General features: G+C 46.1%; 1 protein-coding gene across 1 annotated transcript; it reads right to left on the bottom strand.

Moving 5' to 3' along the window:
• Positions 1-2244: 2244 nt before the first annotated feature.
• On the bottom strand, positions 2245-6856 carry LOC119287463. Its single transcript, XM_037567015.1, has 2 exons — positions 6648-6856; positions 2245-4081 (listed from the first exon to the last, which is right to left on the bottom strand). The coding sequence occupies exons 1-2, from the start codon at positions 6809-6811 to the stop codon at positions 3685-3687; spliced, it is 561 nt and encodes a 186-aa protein (XP_037422912.1). The 5' UTR covers positions 6812-6856; the 3' UTR covers positions 2245-3684.
• Positions 6857-19826: the final 12970 nt, after the last annotated feature.

The following is a 19826-nucleotide window of genomic DNA, read 5'->3' as shown; positions in this document are numbered from 1 at the left end:
GAAGAAGTAACAACCCTACGTCTCAATGCCCTGAGGCGGTTGACTGGATTATGCGTGAAGTTACCAGGGACGCGAACCCTTGTGCCAGAGGAGTGGGGTGGCTTATATAGAATGCGCCAAGACCCCAGTCGTCCCACGTTACACATGGTTCAATGTAGATTAAGGTGAGGCGTTACTAGTAATGTCAGTAATAAGGACATATAAATGATCATTAACACTAGGAGTGAACGCCTGACCGTTGCCATCCTGAGTGACTTTAGATCTTCTGTACTCCGAGTGGTTTCTTGTTCGGTCGAGTGACGATATACTGGTCGAATGGTATTGGGTTATCCGAGTGGAATTATTGGTCGAGTGGGTTGTACTCCGAGGTGATTCCAGTCGGTGAAAATTGATGTGCCTTGAATGCCGTTGATCTTAGGGTAGTGACCTTAGGGAGGGCGTTTAGGTCAGGCCCATTACCCTACCCTAGGTACATGCCTTCGTCAGACGTCGACACGGCACGACACTGGAGCGGCGATGGCTGCTGCTGCTGGGCACGTGCGAGGGTGGCAGTTGACGCGCGGCGGAGGAGAGGAAAATGTAGAGGAAGACATCTGGGCCGACGGTCTCGTCGCCGCTGGAGCGGAGGTGGTGCACAGAGCAAGGTCACGAGTTTGGGTGGGAAGAGGGAGCACAAGTGAAGCACCTGATTGAGGCAGCGGCTGGGGACAAGTGTCGCCTCGCTAGCCTTTCTGCCCTCGTAGTTGAGCTATCTCGCCCCACATCACTTTCTTATGCTACTACTAGAGTAGTCGGCTTGCTTAAAGTCTTTAACTTACTACGTAATCTACCCTGAGAAATGAAAATGATTTTATTTGTAAAAATAAAGTGGTTTAACGAGAAGGCAAAACAAATAGAAATGATCTGTTGTATTTTTACAAGAATCTACTGAACAAGAAGACACAAGACACAGAGAAGGACCAAAGTCGTGGTCGGTGGACCTATGAACTTCTAGAAACCTAGAAAAAGGCCAGAAATATGACCGAGAATATCCTCTGAAACAAGAGCATCTGTTTGTTGACGTACAGCCGCCATGACAGGCGCAAGGAGCATAGCCGGGAAGCCAAGGCATGAGCCTGTCGATGCTCCTAATCTATCATAAAATCATATCGGACTGAAAGACATTACTGTCTGAGTCGAAATTTCTTCAGTCCACTCTCTCATCCTCACATGTATCATTTATCCCAATGCCTTTCATTCTCAAACCTTTTCACAATGCTCTTGACCAGGAACCACTATTAAGCATTAGATTACTATAGCACTGGCATGCTCTTGTAACTACTCGTCTATTTTTATGTACAAGCAAACTTGTTAAAATTCATGCTAAGATGTGCGGCTGGGGTGTAGACTATGAAATTCACAAGCTGTTAAGCCTTAAGCGAACGATTTATAGGCGAGTGAATGATGCTATGTATGGGAAAGTGGTTGAAGAAGTAATGTACACCATGTACCGTATCGTAAGCAGCACAAAGGAGTCCAGGAGTACTATTTATTGTGTAGGTCGAGAATACGAAATTTATTCATTTCACACATCAATTACTTTCTCTGCTTCAAGATAAATGTCTTAACTTTATACTAACTTTAGAACAAAGTGTTGGGCCACTTATTTTGAGAAGGACGGAGTAACTTATGCATGTCTAAAGAAGATACATTATTATTGTAGTAATAAACCAAATGTAAGAAAAGACTTTTTCTAGAGGCCCGAATAATCAGCATTTCCTGGGATGCACGCATACTGTTTGAACGGTAAAGAGTGGAGTTGGCGCTATATCGGAGAGGCTACAATAGCTACTGGGCATGCACGAGGGTGGCAAGTGGTGGTGGCGGTGCCGCGCGGAGGAGAGGTGGGGGGTGTCGTGGCTCTACAGCACCACCCCGTCCTGGTTGTACCTCGCCAGGAGGAAGAGGCCCGCGCAGCAGATCCCCCCGAGCCCGCTCCCGATCACCACCACGTCCGCCTCCGGTCTCTCTGCCACCCTGAACAAAACGTAAAGACGACGTCGACAGTTCAAGTGCTTGCTTGACGCGCTCCTACACGGTTTGAACGGTGAAGGGCCGGTGCGAGTGGTCAGGTAATAATTTGTACGTACTGTTTGACATGAAAAATAATAAAAACAACCGTGATTGTCGTGTTATTATCTCTCTATGCGTCAGAAGAAATAAATATGCGAGCGTGCCAGTGTACTAAATACACACAAAAAAACATAGGCAAACTTGTACATTATTAATCTCTAATAGGAGAAACAAATTACATGATCTCTTTACATAAGCGCTCCATGGCCTGCTAGCGCGGCCGATATGACTTGGGCAATTGTGAAGTTCTGGTTCACAGGGCCTCGGAAGGCTCCCGATTAATTACGTCCGCGAGTCGAAGTCGCGGACCACCTCCGATTAAGCTGCTGCAATGGTCGTCGTCTTCAAGTCTCGTCTTCTCCAAGTGGTCGGTGTAGATGATGGAGATGATGATTAGAAGGGTGGAGCGGTACATCCCTCGCTCCGACAATGCTTGCAATATCCCTCCGGCTTGTCGATGTCCAATGATGAAGATGTCTGGCTTCGTCAGCTCAGACAGATGGGTGGCCTTCGCCTCGTCGGTGCCCGGCCTGGTTGTGTCCGCCTCGTTGGTGTCAGACATGGTGACTTGCCTTCGCCTCGTCGGTGCCCAGCAAGATATGGGTAGCTTCATCGGAAGAAGACATGTCGGTGAAGTGGCTTCGCCTCGTCGGATGAAGAGTTGATGTAGAAGTTGGAGTAGACTTGAGTGTCGCCGCCTAGCATGCGGCCTCGCTTGAAGATGACGAGCTTGTCGATGTAGAGCTCGGGACGTCGCAGTTACGGTGATGACCTCCACTTAGTGCAGACGGTTGGTGAGAAGGATGGTAGCGTGCCGATACAGTCGGCATCCTCGCCAGGAAGTAAGTCAAAGAAGATGGCAATATCATCATGTCGAAGTTCGGCGGCGTGCTGCCACGACCTCGCACCTTGGCTCGCTGAAGCGTCTACCTTTGAGATCTCATGGGATCATGTACGATCTGATCGCTTTTGCCTCCGGGTTCTCCCCAACGCCGCCGCCACGGGCGCGTCTCTTCAATCGGTTTCGCCACGTCGACGCTGCCGCCGTGGGCGCGTCTCCCCTTCAACTTCGCTCCTCCCCAGTGTGCTCTGCACAGCCTTTTATAGGCGAGGATCCTACGGAAATGGATATGAACGAGCTGCACGGGCGCCGCGGAAGAGTTGTTCGGCAGGTCCTATTCTTATGGAGATGATAAGCTCGTTATCTCTTTTGATGAAACTTATCTCTTGTGCGTGCGGTGCAGCAGCTAGAGCTGCACACGGTCGCGGCTGGCACGTAGTGGCCTGGCCTGATCGGACTGCATGGCTAGTCCAGAGCCAACTAGCTCGTTGCTAGCCACATGCACGCATAGGATCTCCATCTTAATCATAACTTGTACGTGAGATGTGCCCGTGCATAACTCTTTTGCATGCCTATGTACAAACTGGATGCTAGGTAATCAGGTTGATTAGGTCAAGTATGCGTGGACATAAATAATCACTGCTCCGTGGTCTTGAAGACTCTCTTTGATGAATATCAACATATTATTCTTGGTCATATTCATGCTTGCACATACATTGACACCATTTTTTTTATATTTCATAACAAAAATCCGCCAAAATGGCGTCGAACACGTATCCAGCTAGCGAGGGGCCGGCGGGGGCGGCCACCACCCGGCAGCACGCCGCGGCGCCGAGACAGCACGACACGGCACTGCAGCGGCGGCGGCAGCTACTGGGCACGTGCGAGGGTGGCGGTTGCCGCGTGCGGGAGGGCGAGGTGCCGGGGAGGCCAACATGGAGGAAGCCATCTAGGCCGGGGGTCTTGTTGCCGGTGGCGCACACAGCAGTATCACGAGTTTGGGTGGGGAAGAGGAAGAGGTAGCGGCTGGGTACACGTGGCGCCTCAGCTGCCTCTCCTCCCTTGCGGCTGAGCTCTCTCGCCTCCGCTGCTCCGTTGGCTTCCGTATTCTCCCACGAGAAATGGAAACTGATTTTTATTTAAAAATAATGCTGTTTAATAACGAGAATAAGCAATGGATTATTATAATTTTTTAGAAGAAGCCAGTTAACAAGGCATCAGAAACACAAATGGATGTATTACAGTCACGGTCGGCAGACCTATCAATTTCTCGAGTCCTGAAAAAAGGCCACAAATATGACCGAAAATATCCATGGCATGATGATCGTTTGTCTGCTGTTGTACATGTGTCATCGACGCAACTAGGAGCAATGTCAGAAAGCCAAGGCATGAGTCTATCGACGATCCTAACATATCGTAATATCATACTATATGGGCATGGAATTCTGAACGAGTTGTCATTTCGTTTGCTCATTTTTTCGCCCTCTAACATATCATTTATCCCGATGCCTTCCATTGTCAGAGCTCTTCGCCATGTTCTTGACCGGGAACCGCTATTTTAAGCATTAAATGAATATATAACATTGACACTCTCTTATAACTAATCATCTAATTTTTGAGATGTGTAAGAAAACCTATTGTGTTCATGCTAAGGTGTAAGCGTGAAGTGTAGAATATAAAAATTCATGATCAAACAAGTGGGGAGTTTATATAGGCGAGTGGATGTTAATATGGGTGGGAAAGTGGGTGAAGGAATAATGTACGCCATGTACCATACCATAAGCAGTAGACGGAGTCGGACATAACTTATTTGTGTAGGTCAGTGATATGAAATTGATCTATTTCACACATCAGTTATAATATATACATGTAAGCTTGTAGGTTGCCGGGATACTTTTTATCTAAACTATCTTGAGAAAATATATTCTGTTCATAAAGTGTGCATAGTGCAGAGGTCAGGGTTCAACCTCCTTTTCGGAAAAATATATGCATAGATGAACAAAAACATACGTAGCCGATTTAAATATAAGATGCAATTATCAAGAGTTAAGGGCATGAAAACATGTCTAAGTTTTAAACCGATTCACCAGTAGAACATGTCTTAAGAAGATAAATTATTCTTGCAGTAAAAGTAGTAATGAAGTACATGTGAAAAAAAGATTTTTCTTGAGGCCTAAACAACCAACTTTTCATGGCATGCACATGTATTGTTTGAATGGCAACGAGTTGGCGAGAGTGATTGGGCGACACGGCTAGGGGCCGGCCACCACCTGATAGATCGTGACCGCCCAGAGTCTACATAGAAGAGGATGCGGTGGCTACTGGGCATGCGCAAGGGTGGCTAGTGGTGCACATGCATTGTTTGAATGGCAACGAGTTGGCGAGAGTGATTGGGCGACATGGCTAGGGGCCGGCCACCACCTGGTAGATCGTGACCGCCCAAAGTCTACATAGAAGAGGATGCGGTGGTTACTGGGCATGCGCAAGGGTGGCTAGTGGTGGTGGGCTGGTGGCGGTGCCGCATGCTAGGGAAGTCAGCAGAGCGGAGGTCTAGTCGTTGTTGATGTGAAGGTGGCATGCGTTGCAAGGGTTTGAGCTTAGGTAGGCGAGGGGAGAGGATTTGTAGCACGCATGGGTGAGGGCACGCAACCCTCTTTTTCATTTGACTTTCTATTTACAATCTTTCATATCTTTTGAACCAAAAATTTAAATTAAGTTTCGTTTGCATATTCATGTTTCTGGTGACTAGGGCTTTCAAATTAGATCCATTTTGACATTTTGATGAGTTTTTAAAATTTTGTTAACTTCCATTTTCTGAAAATTTGTACAAGCGATCGATAAAATTATAAGTTTCAGAACCTGTGACCAACAAAATCATAATTTTTTAGTTTCAACTTCGGAACTTGGTGAGAACGTCCGAAAAATTTATAAGTTTCAGAACCTATGACCGAGTATGTTTCTGCAACTAAAACCTAAAACTTGTTGTGGCCTCATGCAGGATCCAACTACTTTATGGATCGCGGGCAATTAGACAGCTAGCACGGCTGGACAGATGCGTGCTCCATACATGTCTGTGTCGGAGCTAAATCTGGCATACCTCCTGGTAGGAATGCTAAATTAGGCTTCATGGGACGATGATACCAGGGACACAAAATTCGCCCAGGTTCGTGCTCTCTGAAGAGACAAAACCTTATGTCTTGTATGTGTTTTATTGTGTTGGAGTGTGTACAAAGTACATGTAAACTACCAATAGATTTTTGATATGTATCTATAAGCCATTATACCTGGCCATGGGAAGCCCGGCCCGACCCGACTCGAAAAATCCCGACCCGGCCCGGCCCGACGCTACTCCCGAGCCGGGCTCGGGCCTAGATTTTGAGCCCGATGGCTGGGCCGGGCCGGGCCCGGGCCTGTCATTTTTGCACTTTTCTGAAGGTCGGGCCGGGCTGGCCCGAAGCCCGACAGGATTTTATATGTTCGGGCCGGGCTTGGGTCCAGAAAACAGGCCCGATGGCTGGGCCGGGCCGGGCCGGGCCCGGGCCTGAGTTTTTTGCGCCGGGCTTGGCTAGGTCCGGCCCGAGGTATGGCCAGGTATATAAGCCAGGCCCCTACGTTTATATGGCACACCAGGGGTCCTATGGTACATGTCTCAAGAAGAGCGGGTGCGAGTGGTTGGGTAACAATTAATACGTACCTGGGTGGAGCTGGGCCAGAGGGGGCGGCGCCGACACGGTGCCGCACCAGAGTGGCGGCGGTTGCGACTGCTGGGCGCGCGCGAGGCTGACGGCTGCTTAGCGGCGGAGGGAGGGGCGCTGGGGAGGCCAACACGGAGGAAGCCATCTGGGCCAGCGGTCTCATTTGTGAAGTGGAGGTGGCTCGCGCAGCAAGGTCACGAGTTTTGGGTGGGGAAGAGGGAGCGGAAGTGAAGTGAGGCAGCGGCTGGGTATACGTGTCACCTCAGCAGCCTCTCTCCCCTAGCGGCTGAACTCTCTCGCCTCACCTCACTTGGTGTTGGTGCCTGGTGGTGAGCTCTTTGTCAAGAAGGTAAAACAAAAATAAATTGATTTCTTTCAGAAGTCAAGAAGGCACGAGAAACGGAAATTGACTCGAGTCAAGGTTGGGATGGTTGGCATCCCCATGAACTTTTCCAAGACTAGAAAAACATTCACAAATACATCTGAAAATATCTGCGACACCACGACATTCTTCTCATTGCCGTACAAGTGCCATGATCAGAACGAGGAACATTGCTGGGATGCCAAGGTAGGAGCCTGTCGATGCGAAAAATGCCAATAGCGGCCGCGCTGGCTAAATTTTTTAAAATAATATATATTTTTTATTAATTTGTACAAATATTACGTTTAAAAAATAATTTTCGGAAATAATACACTGTCGGCCTGCAGCCGGCCGAGTGGACCTAGTCGGCCCACGGCAGGCCGACTGAGACCCTATCGACTGAGACCCACACGTACATCTGGTCGCCCTATAGAGAACTTCTCCCACGACCATAGTTGTAGGAATAGAGGGCATCCAAGAAGGGCTGGCTTTCTCGATGTAAGCTGGCAACCGTTGCACATACCTCGGTATGTAGCCGCTAAGACCGCCGAATCCCAACTCCTCTGTCTGATCTGATCCGCCGTCTGAGCGCTCGCTATCTCGAGTGCCATAGGGATGTAGAGCGCGTTAATAGTGGTGACATGGTTATCTGTAAACATCACCTTGCCGAAAAGCCACATTAAGTAGGCCTCCAGGCTCCGAGTGATCTGTTCCGCAGTCAACGACACCCGGAAGTTTTGGATCTGCATTAAGCAAAGAGAAAGTTTTAGTTAGCCGCAGTTATTTTCTGTAAAACCATATGCACGATAACTTGAAGATAAGAGGTTGGGGAAATTACCCGGAAATTGAGCAACCACTCATACTTAGGTCCGTGATGCTCCCATACCGGATCCGGAGCATCCGGAAAAACACCATGAAAACGTTGTGTAAGGGCTCGCTCCCAACCAGCCGGTGCGTCCAACGGTCCTATGGCATGACCTGTCAACGGTAGTCCGAGCAAAAGTGACACGTCCTCCAAAGTAGGAGCCATCTCTCCCCATCGGAAGTGAAACGTGTGGGTCTCTGGCCTCCAAAGGTCCACTAAGCAGCTCAGCAAGGACCCGTCGATGACGATGCGTTTCTCACCCGGGATAGACTCAACCAGACGCGTGAAAGGTAAAAGGCCGGCCCATTTCATGAAGGAAATATGCCCTAGAGGCAATAATAAAGTTATTACTTATTTCCTTATTTCATGATAAATGTTTATTATTCATGCTAGAATTGTATTATCCGGAAACATAATACATGTGTGAATACATAGACAAACAGAGTGTCACTAGTATGCATGTACTTGACTAGCTCGTTGATCAAAGATGGTTATGTTTCCTAACCATAGACATGAGTTGTCATTTGATTAACGGGGTCACATCATTAGGAGAATGATGTGATTGACTTGACCCATTCCGTTAGCTTATCACTTGATTGTTTAGTTTGTTGCTATTGCTTTCTTCATGACTTATACATGTTCCTATGACTATGAGATTATGCAACTCCCGTTTACCGGAGAAACACTTTGTGTGCCACCAAACGTGACAACGTAACTGGGTGATTATAAAGGTGCTCTACAGGTGTTTCCAAAGGTACTTGTTGGGTTGGCGTATTTCGAGATTAGGATTTGCCACTACGATTGTCGGAGAGGTATCTCTGGGCCAACTCGGTAATGCACATCACTATAAGCCTTGCAAGCATTGCAACTAATGAGTTAGTTGCGGGATGATGTATTACGGAACGAGTAAAGAGACTTGCCGGTAACGAGATTGAATTAGGTATTGAGATACCGATGATCGAATCTCGGGCAAGTAACATACCGATGACAAAGGGAACAACGTATGTTGTTATGTGGTCTGACCGATAAAGATCTTCGTAGAATATGTAGGAGCCAATATGGGCATCCAGGTCCCGCTATTGGCTATTGACAAGAGAGGTTTCTCGATCATGTCTACATAGTTCTCGAACCTGTAGGGTCCGCACGCTTAACGTTCATTGATGATATAGTACTATGAGTTATGTATGTTGGTGACCGAATGTTGTTCGTAGTTTTGGATGAGATCACAGATATGACGAGGAACTCCGGAATGGTCCGGAAGTAAAGATTGATATGTGGATAGTAGTGTTTGATCTCCGGAAGGGTTCCGGAATTCACCAGAAGGGGTTCCGGATGTCTCCCGAAATGTTCGGGCACGAGAACACTTTATCTGGGCCAAAGGGGAAAGCCCACGAGGCTTTTGGAAAGTGCAAAAGGAAAGTTTTGCGGAGACCAGAGGCTAGACGCCAGAAACCCTGGCGTCTAGGGGGTAGACGCCGGGAACCCTGGTGTCTAGCCCTGGAGTCCGAGAAGGACTCTTGCCTTTCGGGTGAAACCGACTTTGAGGAGGCTTTTACTCCAAGTTTCGACCCCAGGGCTCAACATATAAATAGAGGGGTAGGGCTTGTTGGGGAACGTAGCAGAAATTCAAAATTTTCCTACGTGTCACCAAGATCTATCTATGGAGAGACCAGCAACGAGTAGAAAGAGAGTGCATCTACATACCCTTGTAGATTGCTAAGCGGAAGCGTTCAAGTGAACGGGGTTGATGGAGTCGTACTCGTCGTGATTCAAATCACCGATGATCCTAGTGCCGAACGGACGGCACCTCCGTGTTCAACACACGTACAGCCCGGTGACGTCTCCCACGCCTTGATCCAGCAAGGAGAGAGGGAGAGGTTGAGGAAGACTCCATCCAGCAGCAGCACAACGGCGTGGTGGTGGTGGAGGAGCGTGGCAATCCAGCAGGGCTTCGCCAAGCACCGCGGGAGAGGAGGAGTACTTGTGAGAGGGGGAGGGCTGCGCCAGAACTTCGTGTATAGCTCCCATGCGCCTCCCCACTATATATAGGGGTGGAGGGGCTGGTTTCTTGCCCTCCAAGTCCATTGGGGCGTTGGCCAAGGTGGGAGGAAAGAAATCTCATTATTTCCTTCCCCACCGATTGTTATCCCCCCTTTTTAGGGATCTTGATCTTATCCCTTCGGGATATGATCTTATTCCTTCTAAGGGGGGATCTTGGTGCGCCTTGACCAGGGGTGTGGGGCCTTGCCCCCACTACCCACGTCCATGTGGGTCCCCCCATGCAGGTGGGCCCCACTCCGGAACCTTCTAGAACCTTCCCGGTACAATACCGAAAAAATCCCGAACATTTTCCGGTGGCCAAAATAGGACTTCCCATATATAAATCTTTACCTCCGGACCATTCCGGAACTCCTCGTGACGTCCGGGATCTCATCCGGGACTCCGAACAACATTCGGTAACCACATACAAACTTCCTTTATAACCCTAGCGTCATCGAACCTTAAGTGTGTAGACCCTACGGGTTCGGGAGACATGTAGACATGACCGAGACGTTCTCCGGTCAGTAACCAACAGCGGGATCTGGATACCCATGATGGCTCCCACATGTTCCACGATGATCTCATCGGATGAACCACGATGTCAAGGACTTAATCAATCCCGTATTCAATTCCCTTTGTCTATCGGTATGTTACTTGCCCGAGATTCGATCGTCGGTATCCAATACCTTGTTCAATCTCGTTACCGGCAAGTCACTTTACTCGTTCCATAACACATCATCCCGTGATCAACTCCTTGGTCACATTGCGCATATGATGATGTCCTACCGAGTGGGCCCAGAGATACCTCTCCGTTTACACGGAGTGACAAATCCCAGTCTCGATCCGCATAAAACAATAGATACTTTCGGAGATACCTGTAGTGCACCTTTATAGTCACCCAGTTACGTTGTGACGTTTGATACACCCAAAGCACTCCTACGGTATCCAGGAGTTACACGCTCTCATGGTCGAAGGAAGAGATACTTGACATTGGCAAAGCTCTAGCAAATGAACTACACGATCTTTTGTGATAGTCTTAGGATTGGGTCTTTTCCATCACATCATTCTCCTAATGATGTGATCCCGTTATCAACGACATCCAATGTCCATAGCCAGGAAACCATGACTATCTATTGATCACAACGAGCTAGTCAACTAGAGGCTCACTAGGGACATATTGTGGTCTATGTATTCACACGTGTATTACGATTTCCGGATAATACAGTTATAGCATGAATAAAAGACAATTATCATGAACAAGGAAATATAATAATAATACTTTTATTATTGCCTCTAGGGCATATTTCCAACAGTCTCCCACTTGCACTAGAGTCAATAATCTAGTTCACATCGCCATGTGATTAACACTCACAGGTCACATCGCCATGTGACTAATACCCAAGAGTTTACTAGAGTCAGTAGTCTAGTTCACATCACTATGTGATTAACACTCAATGAGTTTTATGTTTGATCATGTTGCTTGTGAGAGAGGTTTTAGTCAACGGGTCTGAACCTTTCAGATCCGTGTGTTCTTTACAAATCTCTATGTCATCTCCTAGATGCAGCTACCACGCTCTATTTGGAGCTATTCCAAACAACTGTTCTACTTGGAGCTATTCTAAATTATTGCTCCATTATATGTATCCGGTCTCTCTACTCAGAGCTATCCGGATAGGTGTCAAGCTTGCATCGTCGTAACCTTTACGACGAACTCTTTTACCACCTCCATAATCGAGAAAATTCCTTAGTCCACTAGTTACTAAGGATAACTTTGACCGCTGTCCTGTGAGCCATTCTTGGATCACTCTTGTACCCCTTGACTGACTCATGGCAAGGCACACTTCAGGTGCGGTACACAGCATAGCGTACTGAAGAGCCTACGTCTTAAGCATAGGGGACGACCTTCGTCCTTTCTCTCTATTCTGCCGTGGTCGAGCTTTAAGTCTTAACTTCGTACCTTACAACTCAGGCAAGAACTCCTTCTTTGACTGGTCCATCTTGAACACCTTCATGATCATGTCAAGGTATGTGCTCATTTGAAAGTATTATTAAGCATTTTGATCTATCCTTATAGATCTTGATGCTCAATGTTCAAGTAGCTTAATCCAGGCTTTCCATTGAAAAACACTTTCAAAATAAACCTATATGCTTTCCAGAAATTCTACGTCATTTCTGATCAACAATATGTCAACAACATATACTCATCAGAAATTCTATAGTGCTCCCACTCACTTCTTTGGAAATACAAGTTTCTCATAAACTTTGTACAAACCCAAAATTTTTGATCATCATCAAAGCATACATTCCAACTCCGAGATGCTCACTCCAGTCCTTAGAAGGATTGCTGGAGCTTTGCATACTTATTAGCATCTTTCGGGATTGACAAAACCTTCCGGTTGTATCACATACAACCTTTCCTCATTAAAATCGTCGAGGAAACAATGTTTTGACATCCTATCTGCAAGATTTCATAAATAATGCAGTAATCACTAATATAATTCCAACAGACTCTTAGCATCGCTACGAGTGAGAAAATCTCACCGTAGTCAACTCCTTGAACTTGTCGGAAAACATCTTAACGACAAGTCGAGCTTTCTTAATGGTGACATTTACCATCATTGTCCGTCTTCCTTTTAAAATCCATCTGTACTCATTAGCCTTACGACCATCGAGCCGTTCTGCCAAAGTCTACACTTTGTTTTCATACATGGATCCTCTCTCGGATTTTATGGCCTCAAGCCATTTATCGGAATCCGGGCCCACCATCGCTTCTCCATAGCTCGTAGGTTCATTGTTGTCTAGCAACATGACCTTCAAGACAGGATTACGTACCACTCTGAAGTAGTACGCATCCTTGTCATCCTACGAGGTTTGGGAGTGACTTGATCCGAAGTTTCATGATCAATATCATAAGCTTCCACTTCAATTGGTGTAGGTGCCACAGGAACAACTCCCTGTGCCCTGTCACACACTAGTTGAAGAGACGGTTCAATAACCTCATCAAGTCTCCACCATCCTCCCACTCAATTCTTTCGAGAGAAACTTTTCCTCGAGAAAGGACCCGATTCTAGAAACAATCCATATTGCTTTCGGATCTGAATTAGGAGGTATACCCAACTGTTTTGGGTTTCCTATGAAGATGCATTTTATCCGCTTTGGGTTCGAGCTTATCAACCTGAAACTTTTTCATATAAGCATCGCAGCCCCAAACTTTTAAGAAACGTCAACTTAGGTTTCTCTAAACCATAATTCATACGGTGTCATCTCATCGGAATTACGTGGTGCCCTATTTAAAGTGAATGTGGTTGTCTCTAATGCCTAACCCATGAACGATAGTGGTAATTCGATAAGAGACATCATGGTACGCACCATATCCAATAGGGTGCAACTATGATGTTCGGACACACCATCACATTATGGTGTTCCAGGCGGTATTAATTGCGAAACAATTTCCACAATGTCTTAATTGTGTGCCAAAACTCGTAACTCAGATATTCATCTCTATGATCATATCATAGACATTTTATCCTCTTGTCACAATGATCTGCTACTTCACTCTGAAATTACTTGAACCATTCAATAATTCAGACTTGTGTTTCATCAAGTAAATATACTCAACATTTACTCGAATCATCTATGAAGTAAGAACATAATGATATTCACTGCATGCCTCAGCACTCATTCGACTGCACACATCAAAATGTGTTACTCCCAACAAGTTGCTATCTTGTTCCATCTTACTGAAAATGAGGCTTTTCAGTCATCTTGCCCATGTGGTATGATTTGCATATCTCAAGTGATTCAAAATCAAGTGAGTCCGAACGATCCATTTGCATGGAGTTTCTTCATGCATATACACCAATAGACATGGTTCGCATGTCTCAAACTTTTCAAAAACGAGTGAGTCCAAAGATCCATCAACATGGAGCTTCTTCATGCGTTTTATACCATTATGACTTACATGGCAATGCCACAAGTAAGTGGTACTATCATTACTATCTTATATCTTTTGGCATGAAAATGTGTATCACTACGACCGAGATTCAATAAACCATTCCTTTAGGTGCAAGACCATTGAAGGTATTATTCAAAAATAGAGTAACCATTATTCTCCTTAAATGAATAACCGTATTGCGATAGACATAATCCAATCATGTCTATGCTCAACGCAAACACCAATCTCGGTGGTAGAGGGAGCGTGCGATGCTTGATCATATCAACCTTGGAAACACTTCAAACATATATCGTCAGCTCACCTTTAGCCAGTCTCCGTTTATTCCGTAGCTTTTATTTCGAGTTACTAACACTTAGCAACCGAACCGGTATCCAATACCCTGGTGCTACTAGGAGTACTAGTAAAGTACACATTAACATAATGTATATCCAATATACTTCTATCGACCTTGCCAGCCTTCTCATCTACCAAGTATCTAGGGTAATGCTGCTCCAGTGGTTGTTCCCCTTATTACAGAAGCACTTAGTCTCGGGTTTGGGTTCAACCTTGGGTTTCTTCACTAGAGCAGCAGCTGAATTGCCGTTTCATGAAGTATCCCTTTGTTCCCTTGCCCTTCTTGAAACTAGTGGTTTCACCAACCATCAACAATTGATGCTCCTTCTTGATTTCTACTTTCGCGGTGTCAAACATCATGAATATTTCAAGGATCATCATATCTATCCCTGATATGTTATAGTTAATCACGAAGCTCTAGCAGCTTGGTGGCAATGACTTTGGGGAAACATCACTATCTCATCTGGAAGATCAACTCCCACTCGATTCAAGTGATTGTTGCACTCAGACAATCTGAGCACAAGCTCAACGATTGAGCTTTTCTCCCTTAGTTTGTAGGCTAAGAAAATTGTCGGAGGTCTCATACCTCTTGACGTGGGCACGAGCCTGAAATCCCAATTTCAGCCCTCGAAACATCTCATATGTTCCGCGACGTTTCGAAAACGTCTTTGGTGCCTCTACTTAAACCATTTAACTGAACTATCACGTAGTTATCAAAACGTGTATGTTCGATGTTTGAAACATCCACAAACGACGTTTGGGGTTCAGCACACTAAGCAGTGCATTAAGGACATAAGCGTTCTAGTGTCCGCATAATCGCTACTGTCAACTTTCAACTATATTTTCTCTAGGAACATAACTAAAACAGTAGAACTATAGCGTGAACTACGACATAATTTGCAAAAGGTCTTTTGACTATGTTCAGGATAATTAAGTTCATCTTATGAACTCCCACTTAGATAGACATCCCTCTGGTCATCTAAGTGATCACATGATCCGAGTCAACTAGGCCGTGTCCGATCATCACGTGAGATGGACTAGTCATCATCGGTGAACATCTTCATGTTGATCGTATCTACTATACGACTCATGCTCGACCTTTCGGTCTCCGTGTTCCGAGGCCATGTCTGCACATGCTAGGCTCGTCAAGTTAACCCTAAGTGTTTTCGCTGTGTAAAACTGTCTTACACCCGTTGTATGTGAACGTAAGAATCCATCACACCCGATCATCACGTGGTGCTTAGAAGCGACGAACTGTAGCAACGGTGCACAGTTAGGGGAGAACACTTCTTGAAATTTTGTAAGGGATCATCTTATTTACTACCGTCGTCCTAAGCAAACAAGATGCATAAACATGATAAACATCACATGCAATCAAATAGTGACATGATATGGCCAATATCATTTTGCTCCTTTTGATCTTCATCTTCGGGGCTCCATGATCATCATCGTCACCGGCACAACACCATGATCTCCATCATCATGATCTCCATCATCGTGTCTTCATGAAGTTGTCACGCCAACGACTACTTCTACTTCTATGACTAACGCGTTTAGCAATAAAGTAAAGTAGTTTACATGGCGTTCTTCAATGACACGCAGGTCATACAATAAATAAAGACAACTCCTATGGCTCCTGCCGGTTGTCATACTCATCGACATGCAAGTCGTGAATCCTATTGCAAGAACATGATCAATCTCATACATCACATATCATTCATCACATTCTTCTTGGCCATATCACATCACATAGCATACCCTGCAAAAACAAGTTAGACGTCCTCTAATTGTTGTTGCATGTTTTACGTGGCTGCTATGGGTTTCTAGCAAGAACGTTTCTTACCTACGCAAGACCACAACGTGATATGCCAATTGCTATTTACCCTTCATAAGGACCCTTTTCATCAAATCTGTTCCGACTAAAGTGGGAGAGACTGGCACCCGCTAGCCACCTTATGCACCAAGTGCATGTCAATCGGTGGAACCTGTCTCACGTAAGAGTACGTGTAAGGTCGGTCCGGGCCGCTTCATCCCACAATACCGTCGAAACAAGATTGGACTAGTAACGGTAAGCATATTGAACAACATCAACGCCCACAACTACTTTGTGTTCTACTCGTGCAAAGAATCTACGCAATAGACCTAGCTCATGATGCCACTGTTGGGGAACGTAGCAGAAATTCAAAATTTTCCTACGTGTCACCAAGATCTATCTATGGAGAGACCAGCAACGAGTAGAAAGAGAGTGCATCTACATACCCTTGTAGATCGCTAAGCGGAAGCGTTCAAGTGAACGGGGTTGATGGAGTCGTACTCATCGTGATTCAAATCACCGATGATCCTAGTGCCGAACGGACGGCACCTCCATGTTCAACACACGTACAGCCCGGTGACATCTCCCACGCCTTGATCCAGCAAGGAGAGAGGGAGAGGTTGAGGAAGACTCCATCCAGCAGCAGCACAACAGCGTGGTGGTGGTGGAGGAGCGTGGCAATCCAGCAGGGCTTCGCCAAGCACCGCGGGAGAGGAGGAGTACTTGTGAGAGGGGGAGGGCTGCGCCAGAACTTCGTGTATAGCTCCCATGCGCCTCCCCACTATATATAGGGGTGGAGGGGCTGGTTTCTTGCCCTCCAAGTCCATTGGGGCGTTGTCCAAGGTGGGAGGAAAGAAATCTCATTATTTCCTTCCCCACCGATTGTTATCCCCCCTTTTTAGGGATCTTGATCTTATCCCTTCGGGATATGATCTTATTCCTTCTAAGGGGGGATCTTGGTGTGCCTTGACCAGGGGTGTGGGGCCTTGCCCCCACTACCCACGTCCATGTGGGTCCCCCCATGCAGGTGGGCCCCACTCCGGAACCATCTAGAACCTTCCCGGTACAATACCGAAAAATCCCGAACATTTTCCGGTGGCCAAAATAGGACTTCCCATATATAAATCTTTACCTCCGGACCATTCCGGAACTCCTCGTGACGTCCGGGATCTCATCCGGGACTCCGAACAACATTCGGTAACCACATACAAACTTCCTTTATAATCCTAGCATCATCGAACCTTAAGTGTGTAGACCCTACGGGTTCGGGAGACATGTAGACATGACCGAGACGTTCTCCGGTCAATAACCAACAGCGGGATCTGGATACCCATGATGGCTCCCACATGTTCCACGATGATCTCATCGGATGAACCACGATGTCAAGGACTTAATCAATCCCGTATTCAATTCCCTTTGTCTATCGGTATGTTACTTGCCCGAGATTCGATCGTCGGTATCCAATACCTTGTTCAATCTCGTTACCGGCAAGTCACTTTACTCGTTCCGTAACACATCATCCCGTGATCAACTCCTTGGTCACATTGCGCATATGATGATGTCCTACCTAGTGGGCCCAGAGATACCTCTCCGTTTACACGGAGTGACAAATCCTAGTCTCGATCCGCATAAAACAATAGATACTTTCGGAGATACCTGTAGTGCACCTTTATAGTCACCCAGTTACGTTGTGACGTTTGATATACCCAAAGCACTCCTACGGTATCCAGGAGTTACACGCTCTCATGGTCGAAGGAAGAGATACTTGACATTGGCAAAGCTCTAGCAAATGAACTACACGATCTTTTGTGCTAGTCTTAGGATTGGGTCTTGTCCATCACATCATTCTCCTAATGATGTGATCCCGTTATCAACGACATCCAATGTCCATAGCCAGGAAACCATGACTATCTGTTGATCACAACGAGCTAGTCAACTAGAGGCTCACTAGGGACATATTGTGGTCTATGTATTCACACGTGTATTACGATTTCCGGATAATACATTTATAGCATGAATAAAAGACAATTATCATGAACAAGGAAATATAATAATAATACTTTTATTATTGCCTCTAGGGCATATTTCCAACAGGGCTAGCACCAAAGACACATCAAGAAACACCAAGACGTGTGTCGGCAACCCCGTCCCCTCTAGTTTATCCTCCATCATAGTTTTCGTAGTGCTTAGGCGAAGCCCTGCGGAGATTGTTCTTCACCAACACCGTCGTGCTGCCGGAACTCATCTACTACTTCGTCCCTCTTGCTGGATCAAAAAGGCGAGGACGTCACCGAGCCGAACGTGTGCAGAACTCGGAGGTGGTGTGCTTTCTGTACTTGGATCGGTCGGACGTGAAGACGTACGACTACATCAACCACGTTGATATAACGCTTCCGCGAACGGTCTACGAGGGTACGTAGACAACACTCTCCCCTCTTGTTGCTATGCATCACCATGATCTTGTGTGTGCGTAGGAATTTTTTTGAAATTACTACGTTCCCCAACATTTCAACCTTCATCAGAGAACATTTCAGTTAGTGTCTCCCATTAATATGCATGTCAATGTGCAAATTAATAAAACACGTACCGCTGAAGCCATCCTGGGTGTATCATCCAGTTTTCTTTAGGAGGGCGAGTGACCAGAGGCTCAAGCTTGCGCTCATACCATATCGCACCATGATGACCCCTATCAATGTCCCCATTCAGCAACCACAATCCCGACATTCCTGCACATAAAAAACTCAGAACATAGTGCCACACTTAATAAAAATTCAGAACATAGTGCCACACTTAATAAAAATTCAGAACATAGTGCCACACTTAATACAAATTCGGAACATAGTGCCACACTTAATAAAAATTTAGAACATAGTGCCACACTTAATACAAATTCAGAACATAGTGCCACACTTAATACAAATTCAGAACATAGTGCCACACTTAATACAAATTCAGAACATAGTGCCACACTTAATACAAATTCAGAACATACTACTGCTAGCTTAGCTTCTTCCTCTCGCCCTTACTCCTCTACTGCCTCTACCTCCTCTTCTTCCCTGGTTGCCTCGTCCACGCCCAATGACAAAAATGGGACAATTAGTGTCCCTATGGCCAAATTCATTGCACAGAATGCATTGCCTAGTCGGACCTCCTACTTCAGATTCATCCATATCACTCCGGATGCGCCGACAATGCCGTCTGCCTCTACTTGTATGCATATGCTCTGGGTTTGGAATGTAACACCTTTTAGCGGGGTTGACGCTGTTGAAATTACCCATTGATTGAAAACCCATCAGCTCACCTGTCCAGGTATTGAGGACAGACTCTTTCAGAAAAAATGGAGACACAAATGATATTGCGTCCATTCCAAGCTGCCCGCAAGCAGCAAGTACATGTGAGCAAGGTAGGTGAAGCAATTTCGGTTTGTTGCATGTGCACTCACACGTTGGCCAGGCTTCATTACCAATTTTCACCTCATGCATCCTCAACTCATTTGCACATCCGAATTTGTTGTTGGCTAAGCGGACCTCAAACCTTCTTTCTTGATTACCGATGACGACTACAGTGTGTGATCTAGCTTTTTGCATCTTGTTGTCCATGTACTTCATGACTCTTTCACAGTACCGTGTATTCGGGTCACATTGGGCTTCTCCTTCACAACTGATATTTTCAACTGCCTGAAGAACCATGTCCAACTTTCAATGTTCTCACTCTCCACAAAAGCAAATGCGAGTGGGATGACTTGATTTTGGCCGTCTTGACCTATGGCTGTCAGGATCTGACCCTTGTACTTGCCTGTGAGAAAAGTACC

This window comes from Triticum dicoccoides, chromosome 4A (assembly GCF_002162155.2).
Source record: "Triticum dicoccoides isolate Atlit2015 ecotype Zavitan chromosome 4A, WEW_v2.0, whole genome shotgun sequence".
NCBI lineage: Eukaryota > Viridiplantae > Streptophyta > Magnoliopsida > Poales > Poaceae > Triticum > Triticum dicoccoides.
The sequence above is the reverse complement of the archived record's forward strand: the minus strand, read 5'-3'. Positions and strand labels throughout refer to the sequence as shown.